This window comes from Chrysemys picta, chromosome 11 (assembly GCF_011386835.1).
Source record: "Chrysemys picta bellii isolate R12L10 chromosome 11, ASM1138683v2, whole genome shotgun sequence".
In the NCBI taxonomy this organism is placed as follows: domain Eukaryota; kingdom Metazoa; phylum Chordata; order Testudines; family Emydidae; genus Chrysemys; species Chrysemys picta.
Genome location: NC_088801.1, coordinates 21,461,112 through 21,482,110, shown reverse-complemented (window position 1 = coordinate 21,482,110; position 20,999 = coordinate 21,461,112). Strand labels below are relative to the sequence as shown.

Below are 20,999 nucleotides of genomic sequence, written 5' to 3'. Positions count from 1 at the left end.
AGTTATTAATTTCCTCATGGCCTTTTCTGTGGCACTCATCACTATTGTATTTGAGTGCTTCAAAAACATTAATCAATTTATTTTCACTATACACCCGTGCGAAGAGAGGATAGCATTATCCATTTTACAGATTGGAAACTGATGCACAGAAAGATTAAGTTCAAAAGCATCCACTAATTTTGAGTGTCCAATTTGAGATGCCTAGAACCTGACTTTTCAGAATACTAATAATAATAAAACATTTTGTATGTTCAAGCACATTGACTTCAGTTGCAGCTATGAGTGCTCAGTACATTTTTAAATAGGACCCCAGGGTCTCAAGTCAGGCACCCAGAAAATTAGGGACATACAAAAAAAGGTTTGGTTTAAGTGACTCTCCTAGGACTCACATGGGAACTCTGTTACTGAGGGAGAAATAGAATCCAGTTCTTCTGGTCAGTATTCAACCGCTTAACCAAGAGATCATCCTTTCTCTTCCTCCAATACCGTGCCTCATTCACTGCACACCTTCCAACTTCTTCAGCAAATGAAGGAGTGCTCAACAACCTCCTTTGCTACTGAAATCTGAGTATATCCCCAGAGTAGTCCATCCTGTGGACTGTAGTATTTGATTATGTAATTAGAGACTGCATATCATAATGCATATGCACAAGGTGCCAAATTAATGTTGGACAGGCAACCTTAAATCTGGCATTTCCTATCTTCAGTGCTTGACTTAATAATGCTCGTTTAACTTCTTTTCTTTTTTTTTGTGAGTGTGTGTGTGTGTGCGTGCACATGTGTGTAACATCCCAAGTGCTTAAAAAAGGCAAATTGAAAAATCAGAAATTCTATCATGTGGCATCTTTTTGCTACCTACATGTTTCAACAACAGGGTTGGACCTTTAGAGTCACCATTCAGACTTCTTTCACTTGAGCTAATGGAGTAACTGATAGCACTAGCAGGCTGTCATCCCCTATGCGGACCAGTACTACAGAGCGATGGAAAAAATTTCCAGTGGGTTTCACAGACATTTGCTGACAGCAGAAGAATGTTGAGACTCAGGAATCTTGGGTTCCACCCCAGAAACTGGAGGATTGAGCACAGACACTTCTGCACATTCCCTGCAAGTGTGACCCCCTTCTGTCCCTTCCAACCTGTCCCTTTCCCAGTCCTGTCTCTTCCACTCTCTGGCTCTTCATCTCAATCCCATTATCTTCACCTAGCTAGTTCCACTATCCATTCCTCAAACCTCTCATCCCAATCCCAGTCTCTTTTCCCAGCAAGTTCTAGTCTCACCTCTCCAAAGGGAGTCTCCCCCTTCTAGTCCCAGTTGCTTGTCCTGTTCCCAGTTCGTTTCCTTGCTCAGCCATTCCCAGTTCTGCACCTCCTGACTCCTCATCCAGTCTGTCTCCCCAACCCTGGCCTCCAGTCGCCTTCACCGCTTCACCTACATTCTTTATCCCCATAAACTCACACTCCTAAACTCCCTCCCGGGGCTCCTTATCCAATCTCAGTGTGTCTTCTCCCAGCTCCTTGTCCCAATCTCTTTGTTCAGCCAATCTCGGTTCTCTCTCCTCACCCCAGTTCCTCGTCAGATCTAACATCCATCCCCTTCACTTATTTTCCTTCACCCCACTTGTTCGCAGTCTCAGTCTGTCCTCTGACTCCTTATTTGATCTTAGCCTCCCTCTATCCTCTCTGCAGGTCAAGCTTTTGTCTTCTCTGCCTTCAACTCAGGCAGCCTCCTCCTCCAGTCTGCTTGTGCCCAATTGTGGGTGAGTGGCATAGACAGCATAGGAGAAACAGCCTCCTTGCGCTCACTTTAGATGTACAGACTCTGCATGACCCACAGCAGCTCAGTGCTGCAGTTTTAGGGAAAGTCTTGTTCAGCCCTGGGCTAGAGCATATTCAGTGCAGACAGAAATTTCAGGCAATTTAGCTGTTCTCTCCAGGACATGTGTGAATTGCAATTTTTAAAGGCTTATAATTTGGTCAAATTTGGGTGGATTTTCACAGGGACAACAAAAGGCACATCCCTGACACACAGGCTACATCATGTCAAATTTCAAGATTCTACTCCAAAGCATGGGAGCAGTAGGGCTTTTCAAAGAAAAGATTGACAGAATTTTTTAACATGGACAAAACATATATTCCCCTAACCTTGTTCTGAGAATTGGCTGCACTCATGGCAGAAATGTTCCCAACACATTAAGCATGAGGCAGACATTCAGGATGGAAAATTTCAGTCCAAACTGTTAATATTTGACAATGTGTTAAGCAACTGAAAACAGGGTCTTACAATGAGAAGTGTCAAGCAACCTTAATAATAGTCAGTCCCATCCTATAATACCTGTGTGATATATTTTGGCAAATGTTCATTTTTTTTTATTTTAACCACTTTATAAAACATGACTAGTTCCATACTTATCTATTTTTGTTTGATCCTCATATTAGAGGATCTTCAAAGCTCTCAATGACTGTACGTAGTCCATCTGTTTTTCCCCAGAAGAAATGGGGTTGCAAATTTCTCACTTTTTTTTTTTCATTTTGCCAAATTTGTGCCCCAGGAGTAAACTGTAGTTATAAGGCAAGGTACTGCAAGGTGATGAGCACCGTGATCCCTGCATAGCAAAGTACTTAAGCGCGTGCTTCAGGTGAAGTCCCATTGAAGTCAAAGTTATTCATGTGTTTAAAGTTAAGCATCTGAGTAAGTGCATTTCTGAACTGGGGCCAGGGTGATAAGCACCTTGCCAGATCAAGTCCATATTGTACTACTGAAGATGTTTACATTCAAACAGCAGCTAATTTTTAGAGTCAATAAATAAGAAGGCTCTGATCATTTTATTGCAGCAAAACATATATAAATGAAAACCCTAAAATACTGTTTGAACATAATATACTATTTTATAAAAATACAAACGTGTTTGGTTGAAAGGAGTTGTGTGGTAGTAAGGGAGCACTAATGCACATACATTGTGCCACTGCTATTGGAAAAATATATTAGCTGACTAAAGAAATGTACACAAGTCCCTTGTATTCCAGGAAAGTGGTAAAGGAAATTCAAGTGAAAAATAAATATGGCCTGGAAATATAACCAGTGCAACAAAACCTTAAGAATAGATCAATTCAGCAGCCAGTGTATGAATGATGGAAACTTAGGCATGGTCTACACTGGGGCGGGGGGATCAATCTAAGTTACGCAACTTCAGCTACATGAATAACGTAGCTGAAGTCGACTACTTAGATCTACTTACCGCGGTGTCTTCACTGCGGTGAGTCGACTACTGATTCTCCCCCGTTGACTCCGCCTGCACCTCTCGCTCCGGTGGAGTACCAGAGTCGACGGAGAGCGTGTTATCGTGTCTAAACTAGACGCGATAAATCGACGCCGCTGGATCGATTGCTGCCCGCTGATCCGGCGGGTAGTATAGGCATACCCTTAGAGTCTTTGAATACAACTAGACAAAAACAGCCTACGGTTTCTTTTTCTTTCTAAAAATCTGTATAAGGCATAAACAAATCACAATATTGTTTTAAGTAAGTCATCAGCTTTTAATATGCGATAGAAGTAGTATTCAAAGTTTCAAGGTCACTTAATCTCTAGTTATTAAACATGTGTGCAGTTAACTCATCCTATGTGGAGTTTTTCAATAGTGTTAAGCAGCAATAGAGAAAAGCAGATAATTTGCATCCAGACGACAAAATAGACTTGGCCAAACAATCCCAATACAATTCTGCCCTTTGGAACAAAGTCAATCCAATTCCTGGTCTTAAAAAAAGATCATAATTGCTGAGATTAAATAAAGTCTCTAACAGCTCATTAACAGTACTCTGACTTCTCATATCAGTCATCTCACTTTTTAATCACATAATTGATTATATTTTGTGTGTATAGAATAGTAGTTTAATGACACTGAACCAAAGGGATTTTTTTTTTCTTTGCTGCAAATGCTGCTATTCATTTGAAGGAATCAGCAGGCGTCATTCACGCAAAAGACTAAAGCAAACTACAATCGTATGAAGTTACAAACTTTTTGTTGAAGGCCTTCTAAAATATAAATCAGGTAGTTCAAATGATATCTGAATGCTTTTATTTATAATTTCATAGCTGGATGTATTGGACGGACTGGGAGGAAGATGAAATAGATGACAGTGTGGGAAGAATCGAGAAGGCATGGATGGATGGCTACAGCCGGCAGATTTTTGTGACATCAAAGATGCTGTGGCCAAATGGTTTAACTCTGGACTATCATACAAATGTATTGTACTGGTGTGATGCCTATTATGATCACATTGAAAGAATATTTTTGAATGGAACTGACAGAAAGGTAAAAGAAAAATGCTGCTGTTTTGTCCACAGGCTTCCCCTTTCACTGAATCATATTGTGTTGTGTTAAAAATATTTTTCAAAGTTTTTTCCCCTCCGCTCCTGCAAGGCTGCTGTAAGTAGACCCTGTGGGTTGCCTGGCATAAGCTCCATTGAAAACAGTGCAGTTGGCACTCTACTATAGGAGAACATGGCATGGCCTGACATATTTTTCTTAGCTTTAGAAGCAGTGATACAAAGGTGTTGTTGTTTTTTTCAATCCAGTTTTCCCATGTAGCAATGAATTGTGCTGTGATTGAGACACCAGGGTACAAGGACTTCCAGTAGAGACAATTTAACACAGTTCCTTCTGGCTCTGCCAGCAGGAGCCTTCTATTGGGCTCACCCGGTAAAACAGCTTTTCATGGATTGCATGGGTCAGTGCTTAGACTCCGTTATAATACACGGGGGAGACACACTAACAAGTCCAGCCACTTGATTATGGAGCTTGCTAATTCATTTAGCCAGTTTCACTAGCTAGACACATAGATTCTATGGCCTGAAGGAACCATTATGATCTAGTCTGACCTCCTGTGTAGCACAGGCCATAGAACTTCCCCAAAATACTTCCTTGAGCGTATCTTTTTAAAAAAATCCAGTCTTGATTTAAAAATAGTCAGTGATTAAGAATCCACTATGACCCTTGGTAAATTGTTCCAGTCGTTAATTACTCTCACCATTAAAAATTTACACCTTATTTCCCATTTGAATTTCTCTAGCTTCAATTTTCAGACCTCCTTGATGACGAGTCCCCATTTACAGTTACATTCTGAGACCTATCAGTTAGCCAGTTTTTAATCTATTTAATGTGTACCGTGTTAACTTTATACCATTCTAGTTTTTTAATCAAAATGTTGTGTGCGGTACCAAATCAAATGCCTTACAGATGTCTAAGTATTATGTTGGCAATATTATGATCAACCAAACTTATAATCACATCAAAAAAAAGATATCAAGTTAGTATGACAGGATCTCTTTTCCATAAATCGATGTTGATTTACATTAATTATATTACCCTCCTTTAGTTCTTTATTAATTGAGTCTCTTATCAGCCATTCCATTATCTTGCAAGACTCAATATCAGGCAGACAGGCCTCTAATTACCTGTGTCATCCTGTTTATCCTTTTTAAAAACTGGTACAACATTATCTTTCTTCCAGTCTTCTGATACTTCCCCAGTGCTCCGAGACTTATTTAAAATCAACAGTAATGGTTCATCGAGCTCCTTAAACAACTGTTGCAAGTCATCTGGACTTGCTGACTTAAAAATGCCTAATTTTAGTAGCTTTTCTTTAACATCCTCAAGAGATACTAGTGGAATGGCAAGAGTGTTATCATCACCATCTGATGAGTCTCCAACATCTGTTTTTTCCCCAAATGCAGAACAGGAATATTTATTGAACACTTCTGCCTTTTCTAAATTATTATGGTTAATTCTACCATTTCCATTTACTTGGAAGTTGTCAGACACAATAAATACTTTGTTATTTCAGAAGTTGCTGGAGGAAGTTGCAGTGACTCAGTGGTCAAGGGCACAACACCCACTTGTGGAAACCTGTTCCAAAGCCTAATAGTTTGTGGTGAAATTCTTATCTATCTAAGGATGGAAAAGTGAAATCCAACCCCATAAAAAAACAGGGACCAGGGCATTCCCCTCAATAGTCACTGCCTCAGAGTATGGGATGGAATAGCACACACACTGTCTGCACCCTTGAGCAGCGTGTGAGGGCCACAGGATCTACACAATCACAGATCCTGCAGCAGTGTCAAGGGGTTGCTCCAACAGCACAGTTGGGGTGCTCTTTTCTGCTTTTTCTTCCTCCCGCAACTCCACCACCTGCCCCAGCATAAAGGATATGTTGGGGGTAGGAAAAGCATGGTCATAGAGCCTTGCATCCTACCAATCCTGGGTTAACAGAAAAGCTCCTAGGAAGCCATTGCAGCTGGTAAAGGTTGGACTAGCCTTGAGGTTGCTTTAACTTTTACTGAGGGCTGAATTGGCCTCTGCCCATCACCTAGTTTGGGAGAATGCAATGGAGCATCTCCCTCTGCAGGTCTTGTTCTGAGTATAGCTTGGCTGCACTCAAAGATCTCTCTCATTCTTTTTAAAAGTGTTGTTGATACAATTAAGATTTGGATGAAATGTTTGGTTCTTAAATGGTCATTGGTAATTACCAGGTACACTTACCTTTGTGTTTGGTATTAAGTATTTTAACATTAAATATGGCAGATTATGGACCAAATTCAGAATTGGAGTAAGTAAGTGCCTATTCAGCAGACTTTACACATTTTACTTGTGTGCCAGTACAGTGGGGAATTACAGTGGGTAAAGAAGACTACACAGATTCACCAGGGGGGATGGTTTAAAATTATCTGTTGAAACTATGTTTTTGTGGAAAATTTAGCTTTTGTCATTGTGCAAATGAATGCCTGAAAATCAAAATGTTTTGATTTGGAAATGCTGCACATGAGAATTGTCATTTGAATGCCTTAGCTCCCCATTCTTCTCTATTGGCCAGGCTACCCAGTTGAACTACATTTTCTATGAAGCTGGATGGCCAGAGACTTCCATGATGCACTGCTTTCCCTTTCCAAGAAGGGAGACAGTGATGCATCATGGGAAATGTTGTCCGACAAGGGAACTCAGCCGATAGAGGAGAATGGTAGCTTGAGGAACCCAAATACGATTCTCATGAGGCACTGTAGAGGCATTAACAAAAAAGACATATTTTGGGGTGTGGACATAAATTTTGGTATTTTAATTTCTGCCAAAAGTCAAAATTTTGTGTTGAAAGTTTAGATTAAAATACCCCCCCCCCATTTTCATCAAAACTTTACAGAGGAAAAAAAATCATGTTTTTTAACTGCCTCTATATAAGGCAGACCCTCTTATGTGAGGAGCTGCATTTGTCACCAAGGCAGTCCTGAGACTGGAGTAGTGGCTGTGAAGTGAGTTTTACAGCAACTCTTCAGCCTCTGAACTGGATTTTACACATAACTCCAGTGACTAGGAAAGTTGCAGGTATTCATGGAAGATACATTTAATTTGAAAGGTTGCCTTATTTCAGGGACCATGATGTGTATTCTCCTCCAACTTCAATAACTCAGTTCCATTTAACAATAGTGAAAGCAATGACTGTAGGTCACTGGAAGAAGGTAAATAACCAAGTGATATACCAATGCCACCCATAAAGCCACATGGTAGAAACTCAAGACAAAAAAAAAAAGGATGCACGTGGATTATCAGAGTAGAGCCTCTATTTAGAGTGTATTAAAATGTCTGAAAAACATTGGGGATATTGGAATATCAAGTCTATTAGAATCAAACTTTGATTTTACTGTATGTTATGAATGAAATCTTTATGTGTATGGACAGAGTTGCTCATTTCTGAGCTTTCTGTCTTCTCTTCCCAAGTCTGACATGTATACTAAAAAATTTCAATTCTGACCAGTATTCAGTTCACATTATTTAATTGCAGGTAGTCTACAATGGGAAGGAGCTGAATCATCCTTTTGGGCTATCACATCATGGAAATTATATTTTCTGGACAGATTATATGAATGGCTCTATTTTTCAGTTGGATCTGATGATGAGGAATGTAACGCTACTAAGAAGTGAGAGACCACCTCTCTTTGGACTTCAGATTTATGATCGCTACAAGCAGCAAGGTATTGACAATATGTAACTTCTCTACAAGGTTTCAAACCAAACAGTATTTCACAATAGTTATGTATACTGAATATTTTTCTCATGCTTCCTCAATATTCGGAGGAAAACAGCTGGATTCAAAGACAATGAAAATATTGGGTGATATAAACATATTTCATGAGGTTTCAGCCCCTTATAGGATCATTAAATTCATCATCTCCTTGTTCCTGCCTGCCAACTACATTGACTCAGAATATTATATCTAGCTACAGTTATTGGATGTGTGTTCACACAGTCTTTCTGGATTGACAGTTTTTCCATACATGTGAAAAGAATCTTGAAATACAGTGCATAATACCTATTTTTTGTTCAATCATATTAAAGTTATTGTTGTAGCTACCTTTTCTCAGTGGCCGGCGAGCCCAGAAACATTTTATGTCTTTTTTCTTTTGTAATTTTCTTTTCCTCCTCCTTGATCTTCATCAGCTCCACTACAGCATAATTCAGTGGCTCAGTCAGCTGAGACTGTACAATGATGCTCTGCTGTGCTGCATTGATTGACCAGTAGGGGGAACCATACACCACAACTTAAATCAGAGGAGAAGTTTTTCTCCTCAAATAAAAGGTCATAAAGAAAAAAACATGGATGTGGTTCAGATAATGTGATTCTTAGCTCACAGGTTAGTTTACAATTATGTTCAGTGAAGAAATGACTTGGGTTCTCATTACTTGTCTACAACACAAAGTAGGGATTATTGTAAGAGCAAAATATGAAATACCGACCCAGGCATAGATTTAGTTGGAGTTTAAATAGCAGAAACTCAGATCTGAGAACCCCTCCAAAGGATAGTTACAGTATAACAAAATAACAGTATCTGGTATAGTTTTAGATACAAATACGAACTTGTGGAACTGTTTGATCAATATATTAAGAATGTGTGTAACGATCTTCAAAAGAACAGAATCAGATAGGGCTATCATTCTTTGTCTGGAATAAAAGTAGAATAATGCTTCCAGTTTCCATAGAAGCTCAAAGTCTCCCACGTGGTGGCTCATCTATTTAATTTTTTATATGAGGCACTCAATATAATTTTCAAGCATAACTGAACCTAAAATGAAATGAAATGCTGTAACATTCATCTATGTGTTAAATATCTGTAATATTCATCATATGTTATGCCTATTGATTATTATACCATGCCTCTAAAATAAGCCTTGTTCAGCCGCAGTCAACATATTAAGTTAGTGATTGTCACAGTTACAGGCTGATTGCACCTCTGTCCCTTTACTGGTCTCTCGGAGTATACCGCACCCCCCTAGGTGTTAAGCCTTATGCCTTTACTTGTTTTGCAGTGGAATTTCTTAATCTCGGTATAATGTCCCATCAAACTCAGTTCTTTATTATCATGCAGGTCTGGCTGGACACCTGCATTTCTTCCTTTGGGAGTCTGTGACCAGTGATATAGTGACCAACATCCTTCTTAAAATCAGTATGTTTATTAGGAAATGGAACAAAGCAATAGAGAAAATGATTTAGAAACAGCAAACAGCCTACGAGAACATTTATAGTCTCATCTGATCTTACACTTCACTACAAGCAAAGTTAGATGGGCTTTCCTCTTGAGTTACAGGAAAAGAACAGATTGAATTTACATTGTTTTAAAAAGTCAGGGCGTTCTCAGGTCCCTTCCTGATCCTATTTTGTCTTCCAGAAAATATCTCTCTCATTCTGAGCCACCATTTTCTCAAAGCCCCACTGCCCTTTTGTATGCCGGGGCCCAATTACTGTATTGATGAATTATTTTTGTGACAGGACACCAAAGTATGAAGTCTCAGACTAGTGTTTTCCAGTCTGCCAGTGAGTCTATCTAAAAGAGGGTTCCATTGTTTAGCATTTAGTCCCATTCAGCCTTAATGGCTTTCAATCACTAGTCTTGTGTGTGTGTGTGTGTGTGTGCACTTAAATTGTCTTTTCCCCTCTGAGACATTCCAACACACCCATTCAGAAATTCAATTCATAGACCATATTTTGGGGTACATTTACTACCAAGTGCCATCACATTTGTCACACAGTGTTCAAGGCTATCAGCTTTCGCATAACAGTCTACCCCTTAGTCCAGGCACTTTTTCAGGTACTCTGATCCACTCCCAAAGTCATGGACCAAGATGGTTCAAGGCTTTTTCTACTAATGTAGACCATAAAATTGAACACAGTTACCTAAAATATGGATGGAGTCGATTTCGAGTCAGATTTTCAAAAGAGCTCAATGCTAGAGTTGGAACATGGTTTCAGAACAACTTAGCACCCAATTACTTACACTGAGAGCAATGCCAATATAGGAGTTATTGTTTGCTGAGCCCTTTTGAAAATGTGGCTCATAGTTGTTGCATATTTCATGCTCATGTATGTTGCATGTATGTAATAATATCAATAATTTAAGCAAATAATTGTATTAGGTTATTATCAAGATAAAAATACAATTGTATATTTGATGAATTTATATCTATCTATCCACCTATCTATATCTACCATATGGCATGATACTAAAGCTAGGCTGTTTGGCTTACACATCTTTGACTATATTTGACAGCATTAGGCTTGTGATAAGGCACAAACCAACATATTCATGCAAATATAGAACTGAAGGAATTGCTAACTAGTTGTAAATACTTCAGTGTACCATTTGAATAAGAGGATTAACCCAATACATATTACATAATACAGCATTTTTATATGTGTACTACGAATTGGATGCAAGGTAACTGTGTCATTATGACTTTAGAACATAGCCCCATTTTTACTGAATTAAAATGGAATCCTGTCCTACGTTAGATCTTAAGCAAAATCTCAGTGTAGCAGTTAAAAACTAATGCAAATGTTAAGAAACAGGATAATAATTTTAAAAGCAGTAAATGGGGAGGGGATGTCAGAAAATAAAAACTGTCTTTAAAACATTTTATTCTTGAAATGCCTGGTAGCTGAACAGTAAGGGCCTTGGAAACAGTTCACAGCTGATGCCACAGAACAGTCTAATTTCTGCATTGTTCTACTGTTTCATGAGATATTGGCAGCCTAGGAGTCTCTTCAGCAATTCCATTGTCACCCTTTCTTTGACTACTTGCTTAGAATTCATTTCATATGTTTTGTCATTTAGGCTACCACTGATTTAATCCACTGTATTTAATGCTCTATATGCATTAACCTTGAAACCTTTTAATTTGAATCTGAATGTAGCCATTTATTTTAATTCTGGAGTCTGTGTTATGACATCCCACTGGAGTAAAAAGAGCAGGGTTGCAGGCTGAAGTACTTCAGAGCCAGACTGTGTTTTTTGCTTTTCCCCACTGTTTTGTGACTACCTTTGGGCTGATTACCCTCCTCGTTCGTGTGATTATCTGAGAAACTCACTCTCATATCAAAATTTTTCATGTTTTGTTTCTCTTGCATTTTTACAAGCCTTCAAAATGGCTGTATTATTATGGTTCATATTTGTTTTCAGGACTTTTGATATTTTCTTTGATCTCTGTGTTATTTGGGTTCATTGGTTTGAACAATGAGAGACCCTATAAAGATTTTGAGAGTCTATTGGGCTAACATTCCTGAGGTTCTTATGATGCTTATTCAAAATGTGTTCTAATGTATCTGTTCCTCTTTTAGCTGGAAATATTACGAGATTAGGTTGTATCCAGCACTTTTCAGTACTTTGGATTTTGGCAGGTGTAGCTGTAAAAACGGAATAGTCTTTCATGCAGTATTTGGATACTTGTCTTTGAGTCCTAAATACAGCCAGGAGTTTAGACCTTAAGCTTTCTGAATGAAGAACTTGTTTTGAAATTGGAGGGACTATCAGATGGAGAAAACAGGGTGGATCACACCCAGAAAGTTTAAGTATACATTATTTAATTTGTTTGACATTAACCAAACATTTTTCAATCCTCAAAACTAGTTTGGTTCATTTTGATGTTGAGTGACAGTTCTGATAATTTCTGAGGACTTTTGCAATTGTTTATTTAGCATTTTCTATTAAATGCAGAAGTGAAAACATTATTACTGGTATAAGAAGAAAGAAGAATGGAGGGAAAAATATAATTAGGTATAAAACACTTGGCATTTACATCTTTCTAATCCTTCCACAGGAATGGTACATCTTATTGAGCAACTGTCATATTAGGATTTAATCATCACAGTGACCAATGTAATTGGCAGTTTTTCTGGTTCACCTCTGGGATTCTCAAGGAGAGCTAATGATTCAAAAGAACTGTCTTTCCACCTTAATTTCTGTTTGTCATATATAACTATATTAAAAAAAATGACTGTAGATACTTTGGTTCTTCTGCCAGGGCATGCCATTTGTCGAAACATAGATAAAGGTTAAATCAATGCCAACATTTTTGTCAGCTTTTATTATATCCACTTCTCATTAACTACAATGCCCAAAATCTTACTGTAACACTAATCTGAATTTGGAAGCATTTTTTTTTCTTTTTCCTATGTTGTCAGCCACCTGGATGCCTTTAATATTGTAGGTGTGATAAAAGAGCTCCATAGGAACTAAATAAGGCAGATATCCTTTGTTAACAATAATTATACAAGCAAATCTGTTGGTTCAGGGATCGTTTTTATTGTCAATGAACTAGCACATCTTACCTGCTCTTTTTTCCCCATGACTCACAGATTGATTTATTATTTACAATCCAATTTTCTAATTAATTTATTTCCCAGTGTAACACTAAGACAATCCTTGATTGTCATAATTAGTCACAGCAGAAAGATGTTCCCTAATTTGAGTCCATAAATCTGGACAAACCTAATTTAATTTTGGAATTTTAGGTTTTTATCAGACAGATTTCAGAACAATATCTCTGGACATTAGAGTGTAAAATTATAACCATATAATGACAGATATGAAGACTAAAAGTAAAAGTAATCATCCTTCTTTGAGTGGCTATGCATATTCACACATTGGGTTTTGTGCTGCCTACTGTTGCCTAATGGTAGAATGTTCTCCAAGGAGTGTCCGTTAAAGCATCCCCCCCCCCCCCACTCTCGGTATGAGTGTGGCAAATTACAAAGCTGTTATAGCCCACTGTCAATTCCACCTGTGGCAATTATGTAGGATTTGATGGATGACAAAAGGAGACTGGCAAATGAGATCTTAATAGAGGTTCAAAACATGGCACATTATCAGGGCTTCATTTGATGCCTTGGACTCTTCTTCTAAAGCTTTGGCTTCTGTAGTTACTGTGAGGAGACATGCTTGGCCTCGATCCTCTCCTCTGGCATTGAATACTAGAATTAAAGTGGAAGATCTCCCCATCAAAGGAGATAGTGTTTTCAGTGACAAGAAAGATAAGTTGCTAGAAAAGCCGGAGACAAGATTGATGGCTCACTCTTTGGATTTGATTTCTTTTATCAGGAGCCTTCTTCTAATCCTTCTTTCTGTTATCATGGTAGTAATATCTGTAATCTTCCTTGGATTATTTCTTGTCAAATCAAAAATATCAACAAAAGCAGCAGCAGGCTATGTCTTTCCGTATGTCTTAGCACCTCTCTGTAGTAGTGACTCATTTGAGAAAGCAGGGTATTTTTGTTTATATATTTAAATGATTGGCTGTTGAATGCTGCTGTTTGCAAGGAATCTATTAAGTCATATTGATTTTACATTCACCCTTTTTTCAGACCTATAACTACTTCAGAATGTCATAGAGTTGAATCTCCATATAACTCAGATAATTTTATTAATAGGCTCCATATTGGACTCAATAGCAAGGAAAGCCTTTGTACTAGAGGATAGATTTTTTTTTAAATAGTGCAGTATGTTTTAAATATTCAAACATGTCAAATTCAAAAGGTAATTTTATTTCTCAGTCTCATAGGTCTCATGTCAGCTATTTCTTATATGACTTCATTTGTACATCTCAGAATGAGGCCAGTGCAGCATTGGATGCCTCAGGTCTACAGACAGATCTGGACAATCTTCAAATATTAGTCAACATGCTTTGAAACATTCTGAACTCATTGACATGGTGGTCAGACAGGGATAGCATTCTCACAGGTGTCCAGTTCAACCCCCCTTCATTATAGGTAAGGGTAACGTCAGATGCATCAAGCAATGGTTGGAGGGTGCATCTGAGTCATCTAACAGTTCAAATTTACTGAGCTTCTCAAGAGCAACGTTTGAACTTCCACATGTTGGCGTTAAGAGCTATTTGTCTGTCCCTCAGATTATTCCTTCCTCACTTACATGGGAGGAAAGTGCAAGTAGCAATGGCCAATACATCCATTATGTATTATAACAATCAATGTGGCTGCTCACTCTGCTCTGCTATTCACAGATGCAATCAGACTATAGGACTGTTGCATTCTCCACAGCGTTTATACGATGGCTCTCCATTTAGTAGAAAAGAACAATTTAATTGCAGATCATCTTAGCAGGGACAGTTCCAGAACGTGGTATTTGAAATGGTGCGGATTCATGGCTTGGATGCAGGAAAAATTTGATTCTCTTGTATAAGCTTCCATAGTTTCTGGTTTGGAATATGTAATGCATTTAAAAATTGAGTGGTTATCTAAATGAATGGTTCTCAACCAGGGGTACACAAAAGTCTTCAAAGGGGTACATCAACTCATCTATATATTTGCCTAGCTTTACAACAGGCTACATAAAAAGCACTATCAAAGTCAGTACAAACTAAAATTTCATACAGATAAAATGAGAAAGTAAGCAATTTTTCAGTAATAGTGTGCTGTGACACTTTTGTATTTTTATGTCTGATTTTGTAAGCAAGTAGTTTTTAAGTGAGGTGAAACTTGGGGTACACAAGACAAATCAGAATTCTGAAAGGGGTACAGTAGTCTAGAAAGATTGAGAACCACTGATCTAAATAATCGTGGAAAGTTCATTTGGCAGATATCTAATCTTAGCATACTTTCATTCATAGTAGATCACTGTTCATGCATAATATGGTTAAGAAGTTTATGAAGGGGTTATCAAATATGTATCATCCTTTGAGAAATCCTGTCCCTCCTTGGGATCTTAATTTGATCCTATCTACACTCATGAAACCACTTTTTGAATCATTGGCTGAATTTTCTTTCTATTATTTATCTTTCAAGACAGCATTCATTAGGGCCATAATATCAGCCAGAAAGGTGAGTGAATTAAATGCCTTGATGGCTGACCTGACATTTATGTCTTTTCATAAAGATAAAATGGGTCTTAGACCTGATCCCAGGTTTTTGCCAAAAGTGGTTTCTGAATTTCACATCAATCAGACAATTACTCTGCCAGTATCTTTTTTTTTCAAATCCACATACTAATAAGGCAGGATCTGTTTTACATACTTTGGATGGAAGAAGAGCTCTTGCATATCATATGCATAGTACTAAAAGTTTTTGAAAATAATCTAAATTATTTGTGTTTTATACTAAGAAGCATATGGGTTATATTGTGTACTTCCAGACTATTTTTAGATGGATTAAAACAATGTATTAGTAAAGTTACATGTTAGCAGAAGTTCTTTTACCTGTAACAGTACGATCTCATTACACCAGAGCTGTGGCAGCATCTTTTGCTTGTCTTAAGCAAGTCACAGTTACTGAAATTTTCAGGACTTTAACTTGGAGTTCTGTGCATACTTTTACTGAACATTATGCTCTTGATTTGGCTTCAAGGATTGATGGTAGATTTGGTGGAGCAGTGCATTGGTTTCTCTTTAATTAGGACTCTGTTCCCTGCTCCAGCTTATTTTCCATCCTGTTTATCAAACTACCAACAAGTGTGAATATACAAAGCCACTCAAAGAAATGAATGTTACTTACTTGTAACCAGAGTTCTTCGAGATGGGTCTGCATATTCACATTCCTGTCTGCCTTCCCCTTTTTTTTCAGAATCTTTTTGTTCTGTATCTCTGGGTAGGCAGTGGAAGGCACTGAGATGGTAGAGGGCGCTGCACAGTGTCCCGTCCAACTTCAGCTCATGTACTACAGGCATTTAGATATTCCAGAGATCTTTTCGTCTCAGAGGAGCAGGAGTCTCCACTACTTGCCAATACTGTACACTTGCCCATCCCAAGATTTTCTGAGTCACTGAGGCCACATCTCTCACAGAGGCCTCCTACCTGTCAAACACCTACCATTCAGGAAGACCATTTATCTCCATCTTCATTATGCACATCTCCTCAGGACTATATTGAGGATGATTCCACTGATTCTCAGATTTCTGTCCAGGGATTCCTTGTCTATTGTACTAGAGACTATTCACCTACAGTGAGAGAAAATCTTGAGCACAGTGTCATTAGTCTAAACAATAATGGATGCCCCCTCCTATATCTTATGGGCCCCTTCAGTGGCTTTATTGAGATCTCTGGGCTTTCTATCACCAAGAATTCTTGAGGACTCTGAGTTTCTCTCATGGAGAGCATTCAGGGAGAAATTAACCTGACCCACTAGAGGAGACTTCTGACAAGCAAGAGGCAAGAACTGACAAGGAGGTAACACCCCATACAAATATTTCATCATTGTTACCAGATGAGGCTGTAATACTTCCACCAGCCTCTATAGGTGAAGATTTCAAGCAGTTTTAGGATCTAATTAAATGTATTGCAGACACGCTTCAAATTCTGTTAGCGGAGGGCCAGGAGTCTCATCATAAACTTCTGAAAATTCTACACACAACAGCTTCTACATGTGTGGCTCTTCCTGTGACTGAGACTCTATTGGAACCTGCTAAGACCATCTGTCAGACTCCAGCTACAGCACATCCTACTTGTAAACAGGCTGATTGTAGAGACAGTAATGAGCATAGTAGACAACACCAGGCAAAATCCACTCCTTATAATGAGGATCAAAAGCAACTCAATCTCTTCTGTCACAAGAGTTGCAATCTTACAATTCAGCATCGCAGATCACCAAGCTTTCATGTCAAAATATGACCATACTAATATAGTAAATGTAACAGTTTTATTGAACATTTACCAGAGGAATATTGCAAGCAATTTAAAGCCATCATAACCAAAGGCAACTTCTGCTTTTGGCAAGAAACTCATCACAGGCCTCAGATTCAGCTGACATGTACTTTGGTCCACCATAATAGTAACATGATGAGCATGTTGGCCCCAGTTGTCCGGTTTCCGTAGAGAAGTACAGAACACTGTTAAGCCAACCCAGAACAGCACATTTCAGTTAACGATGCAAAATGTGGTAGGTTGGAGTTGCATCATGTTGGAGTCATATGATGACATCAGTTTCTCAGCTTTAATTGTGTGTGTGTGTGTGTGTGTGTGTGTATATACATATATAATTTTATATCATATAAAATTGATTATATAACATACATACATATGTATTAAAAAGAAGGATTTGGTTTTCTCAACAATGGAATGCTATTCCTTGAAGGAGGAATACTGGGAAGAAATGGAGCCAATCTGATGAAGAAAGGGAAGAGCATCTTCGGACACCGACTTGTGAGAGAAGATTTAAATTGGGCTCAAAGGGGGTAGGTGATAAAAGCCCACATTTACTCCTTCTCATAGCACAAGAAATAGGGTTCACCAAATGAAATTAATAGGCAGCAGGTTTAAAACAAAGAAAAGGCAGTATTTCTTCACACTACACAATTCAATCTGTGGAACTGTTTGCTAGAGGATGTTGTGGAGGCCAAGACTATAACAGGGTTCAAAAAAGAACTCGGTAAATGCATGAAGGATAGCACCATCAATGGCTTTTAGCCAAGATGAGCAGGGATGCAAAACCATGCTCTGAAGCCTTAGCCTCTGTTTGCCAGAAGCTGGGAATGGGTGACAGGAGATGGATCACTTGATGATTCCCTGTTCTGTTCATTCCCTCTGGGGCACCTGGCATTGGCCACTGTCAGAAGACAGGATACTGGGCTAGATGAATGATTGGTCTGACCCAGTATGGCCATTTTTATGTTCTTATGTAAGCATTAAAAGGTGACCTTCACAGAGGGCTGGAAATTGAGGGAATGGAATGAAAAACTACAATAGAGTCATAGAAGAAAGAAGAAGGGGAGAATACAGTTGGGGAATCTGCTCAACAGCTTACTTTCTATACAAAAATGCAAGGAGTATAGGGAATAAACAGGAAGAACTAGAAGTCTTTGTATGCAAGCAAATTTTTGACATATTTGGCATCACAGAGACTTGGTGGGATAAATCTCATTACTGGAATATTGGTATACAGGAGTATAACCTGTTCAGAAGGACAGGCAGGTAAAAAAGGAAGAGTTGTTGCATTGTACATCAAGAATGTATTCAGTTGTTTTGAGGTTCAGAAGGAGGTGAGTAGCAGAGCACTTGAAAGTCTCTGGGTGAAGATAAAAGGGGGGAAAATAGGGACAATGACATAGCAATGATCTACTATAGACCACCAAATTAGAGGAGCAGGTGAATGAGGTATTTCTAGAACAAATAACAGAAATACCCAAAACACAAGACCAGGTAATAATGGGAGACTTTAACTGCCTGGATATCTGTTGGAAAAGTAGTATACGAAACACAATCTCCAGTACATTCTTAGAATGTGTTGGTGACAACTTCTTGTTTCAGAAGTTCAAGGAAGTAAGTGGAGGTAGGGGAGAGAGGCATTTTAAACTTGATTTGGATTACTAGGGAGGAACTGATTGCAAATCTGAAGCTGGAAGGCAACTTGGGTTGAAGTGATCACAAAATGATAGATTTCATGATTCTAAACAAAGGAAGGAGTAAGAGCAGCAGAATAAGAATGATGGACTTCAAAAAAGCTGTCTTTAACGAACTCAAGGAACTGGTTGGTAAAGTCCCATGGGAAGAAAAAATATAAGGGAAAAAGGAGATCTGAAGAGGTGGAAGTCTCTCAACAACACACTATTCTAATGTGAATGAAAGGTAGGAAGAATAACAAGAAACCAATATGGCTGTACCAGGTTTTTAATGACATGAAAATCTAAAAGGAAGCCTACAGAAAGTGGAAATATGGACAAATTGTTAAAGATCACTACAAAAGAACAGTTTCAGAGTAGCAGCCGTGTTAGTCTGTATCCGCAAAAAGAAGAACAGGAGGACTTGTGGCACCTTAGAGACTAACAAATTTATTAGAGCATAAGCTTTCGTGGACTATAGCCCACTTCTTCGGATGCATATAGAATGGAACATATATTGAGGAGATATATATACACACATACAGAGAGCATAAACAGGTGGGAGTTGTCTTACCACCTCTGAGAGGCCAATTAATTAAGAGAAAAAAACTTTTGAAGTGATAATCAAGCTAGCCCAGCACAGACAGACAGTTAGATAACAAGTGTGAGAATAATTACAAGGGGAGATAGATTTCAATGTTTGTAATGGCCCAACCATTCCCAGTCCTTATTCAAACCGGAGTTGATTGTGTCTAGTTTGCATATCAATTCTAGCTCAGCAGTTTCTCGTTGGAGTCTGTTTTTGAAGTTTTTCTGTTGTAATATAGCCACCCGCAGGTCTGTCACTGAATGACCAGACAGGTTAAAGTGTTCTCCCACTGGTTTTTGAGTATTTTGATTCCTGATGTCAGATTTGTGTCCATTAATTCTTTTGCGTAGAGACTGTCCGGTTTGGCCAATGTACATGGCAGAGGGGCATTGCTGGCACATGATGGCATATATCACATTGGTAGATGTGCAGGTGAACGAGCCCCTGATGGTATGGCTGATGTGATTAGGTCCTATGATGATGTCACTGGAATAGATATGTGGACAGAGTTGACATCGGGGTTTGTTACAAGGATAGGTTCCTGGGTTAGTGGTTTTGTTCAGTGATGTGTGGTTGCTGGTGAGTATTTGCTTTAGGTTGGGGGGTTGTCTGTAAGCGAGGACAGGTCTGTCTCCCAAGATCTGTGAGAGTAAAGGATCATCTTTCAGGATAGGTTGTAGATCTCTGATGATGCGCTGGAGAGGTTTTAGTTGGGGGCTGAAGGTGACAGCTAGTGGTGTTCTGTTATTTTCTTTGTTGGGCCTGTCTTGTAGGAGGTGACTTCTGGGTACTCGTCTGGCTCTGTCAATCTGTTTTTTCACTTCAGCAGGTGGGTATTGTAGTTTTAAGAATGCTTGATAGAGATCTTGTAGGTGCTTGTCTCTATCCGAGGGATTGGAGCAAATGCGGTTATATCTTAGAGCTTGGCTGTAGACAATGGATCGTGTGGTGTGTCCTGGATGGAAGCTGGAGGCATGTAGGTAAGTGTAGCGGTCAGTAGGTTTCCGGTATAGGGTGGTATTTATGTGACCATCGCTTATTAGCACAGTAGTGTCCAGGAAATGGACCGCTTGTGTGGATTGATCTAGGCTGAGGTTGATGGTGGGATGGAAATTATTGAAATCATGGTGAAATTCCTCAAGGGCTTCTTTTCCATGGGTCCAGATGATGAAGATGTCATCAATGTAGCGCAAGTAGAGTAGGGGCGTTAGGGGACGAGAGCTAAGGAAGCGTTGTTCTAAGTCAGCCATAAAAATGTTGGCATATTGTGGGGCCATGCGGGTACCCATAGCAGTGCCGCTGACTTGAAGGTATATATTGTCCCCAAATGTGAAATAGTTGTGGGTGAGGACAAAATCACAAAGTTCAGCCACCAGGTTAGCTGTGATATTATCAGGGATACTGTTCCTGATAGCTTGTAGTCCATCTTTGTGTGGAATATTGGTGTAGAGGGCTTCTACGTCCATAGTGGCCAGGATGGTGTTTTCTGGAAGATCACCGATGGATTGTAGTTTCCTCAGGAAGTCAGTGGTGTCTCGAAGATAGCTGGGAGTGCTGGTAGCGTAGGGTCTGAGGAGAGAGTCTACATAACCAGACAAGCCTGATGTTAGGGTGCCAATGCCTGAGATGATGGGGCGTCCAGGATATCCAGGTTTATGGATCTTGGGTAGCAAATAGAATACCATCAGGGGCTCGTTCAGTCTCTACGCAAAAGAATTAATGGACACAAATCTGACATCAGGAATCAAAATACTCAAAAACCAGTGGGAGAA

General features: G+C 39.0%; 1 protein-coding gene across 1 annotated transcript in view; it reads left to right on the top strand.

The window, feature by feature from the left end:
* The window catches only part of LRP1B (LDL receptor related protein 1B), a 1,261,104-nt gene that overhangs the window by 698,372 nt on the left and 541,733 nt on the right, over nucleotides 1–20,999 (top strand). Inside the window, exons 13-14 of the mRNA XM_065561615.1 lie at nucleotides 4,092–4,311; nucleotides 7,829–8,018. Of these exons, the coding sequence (XP_065417687.1) occupies nucleotides 4,092–4,311; nucleotides 7,829–8,018 (410 nt within the window). The remainder of the gene's footprint in view (nucleotides 1–4,091; nucleotides 4,312–7,828; nucleotides 8,019–20,999) is intronic.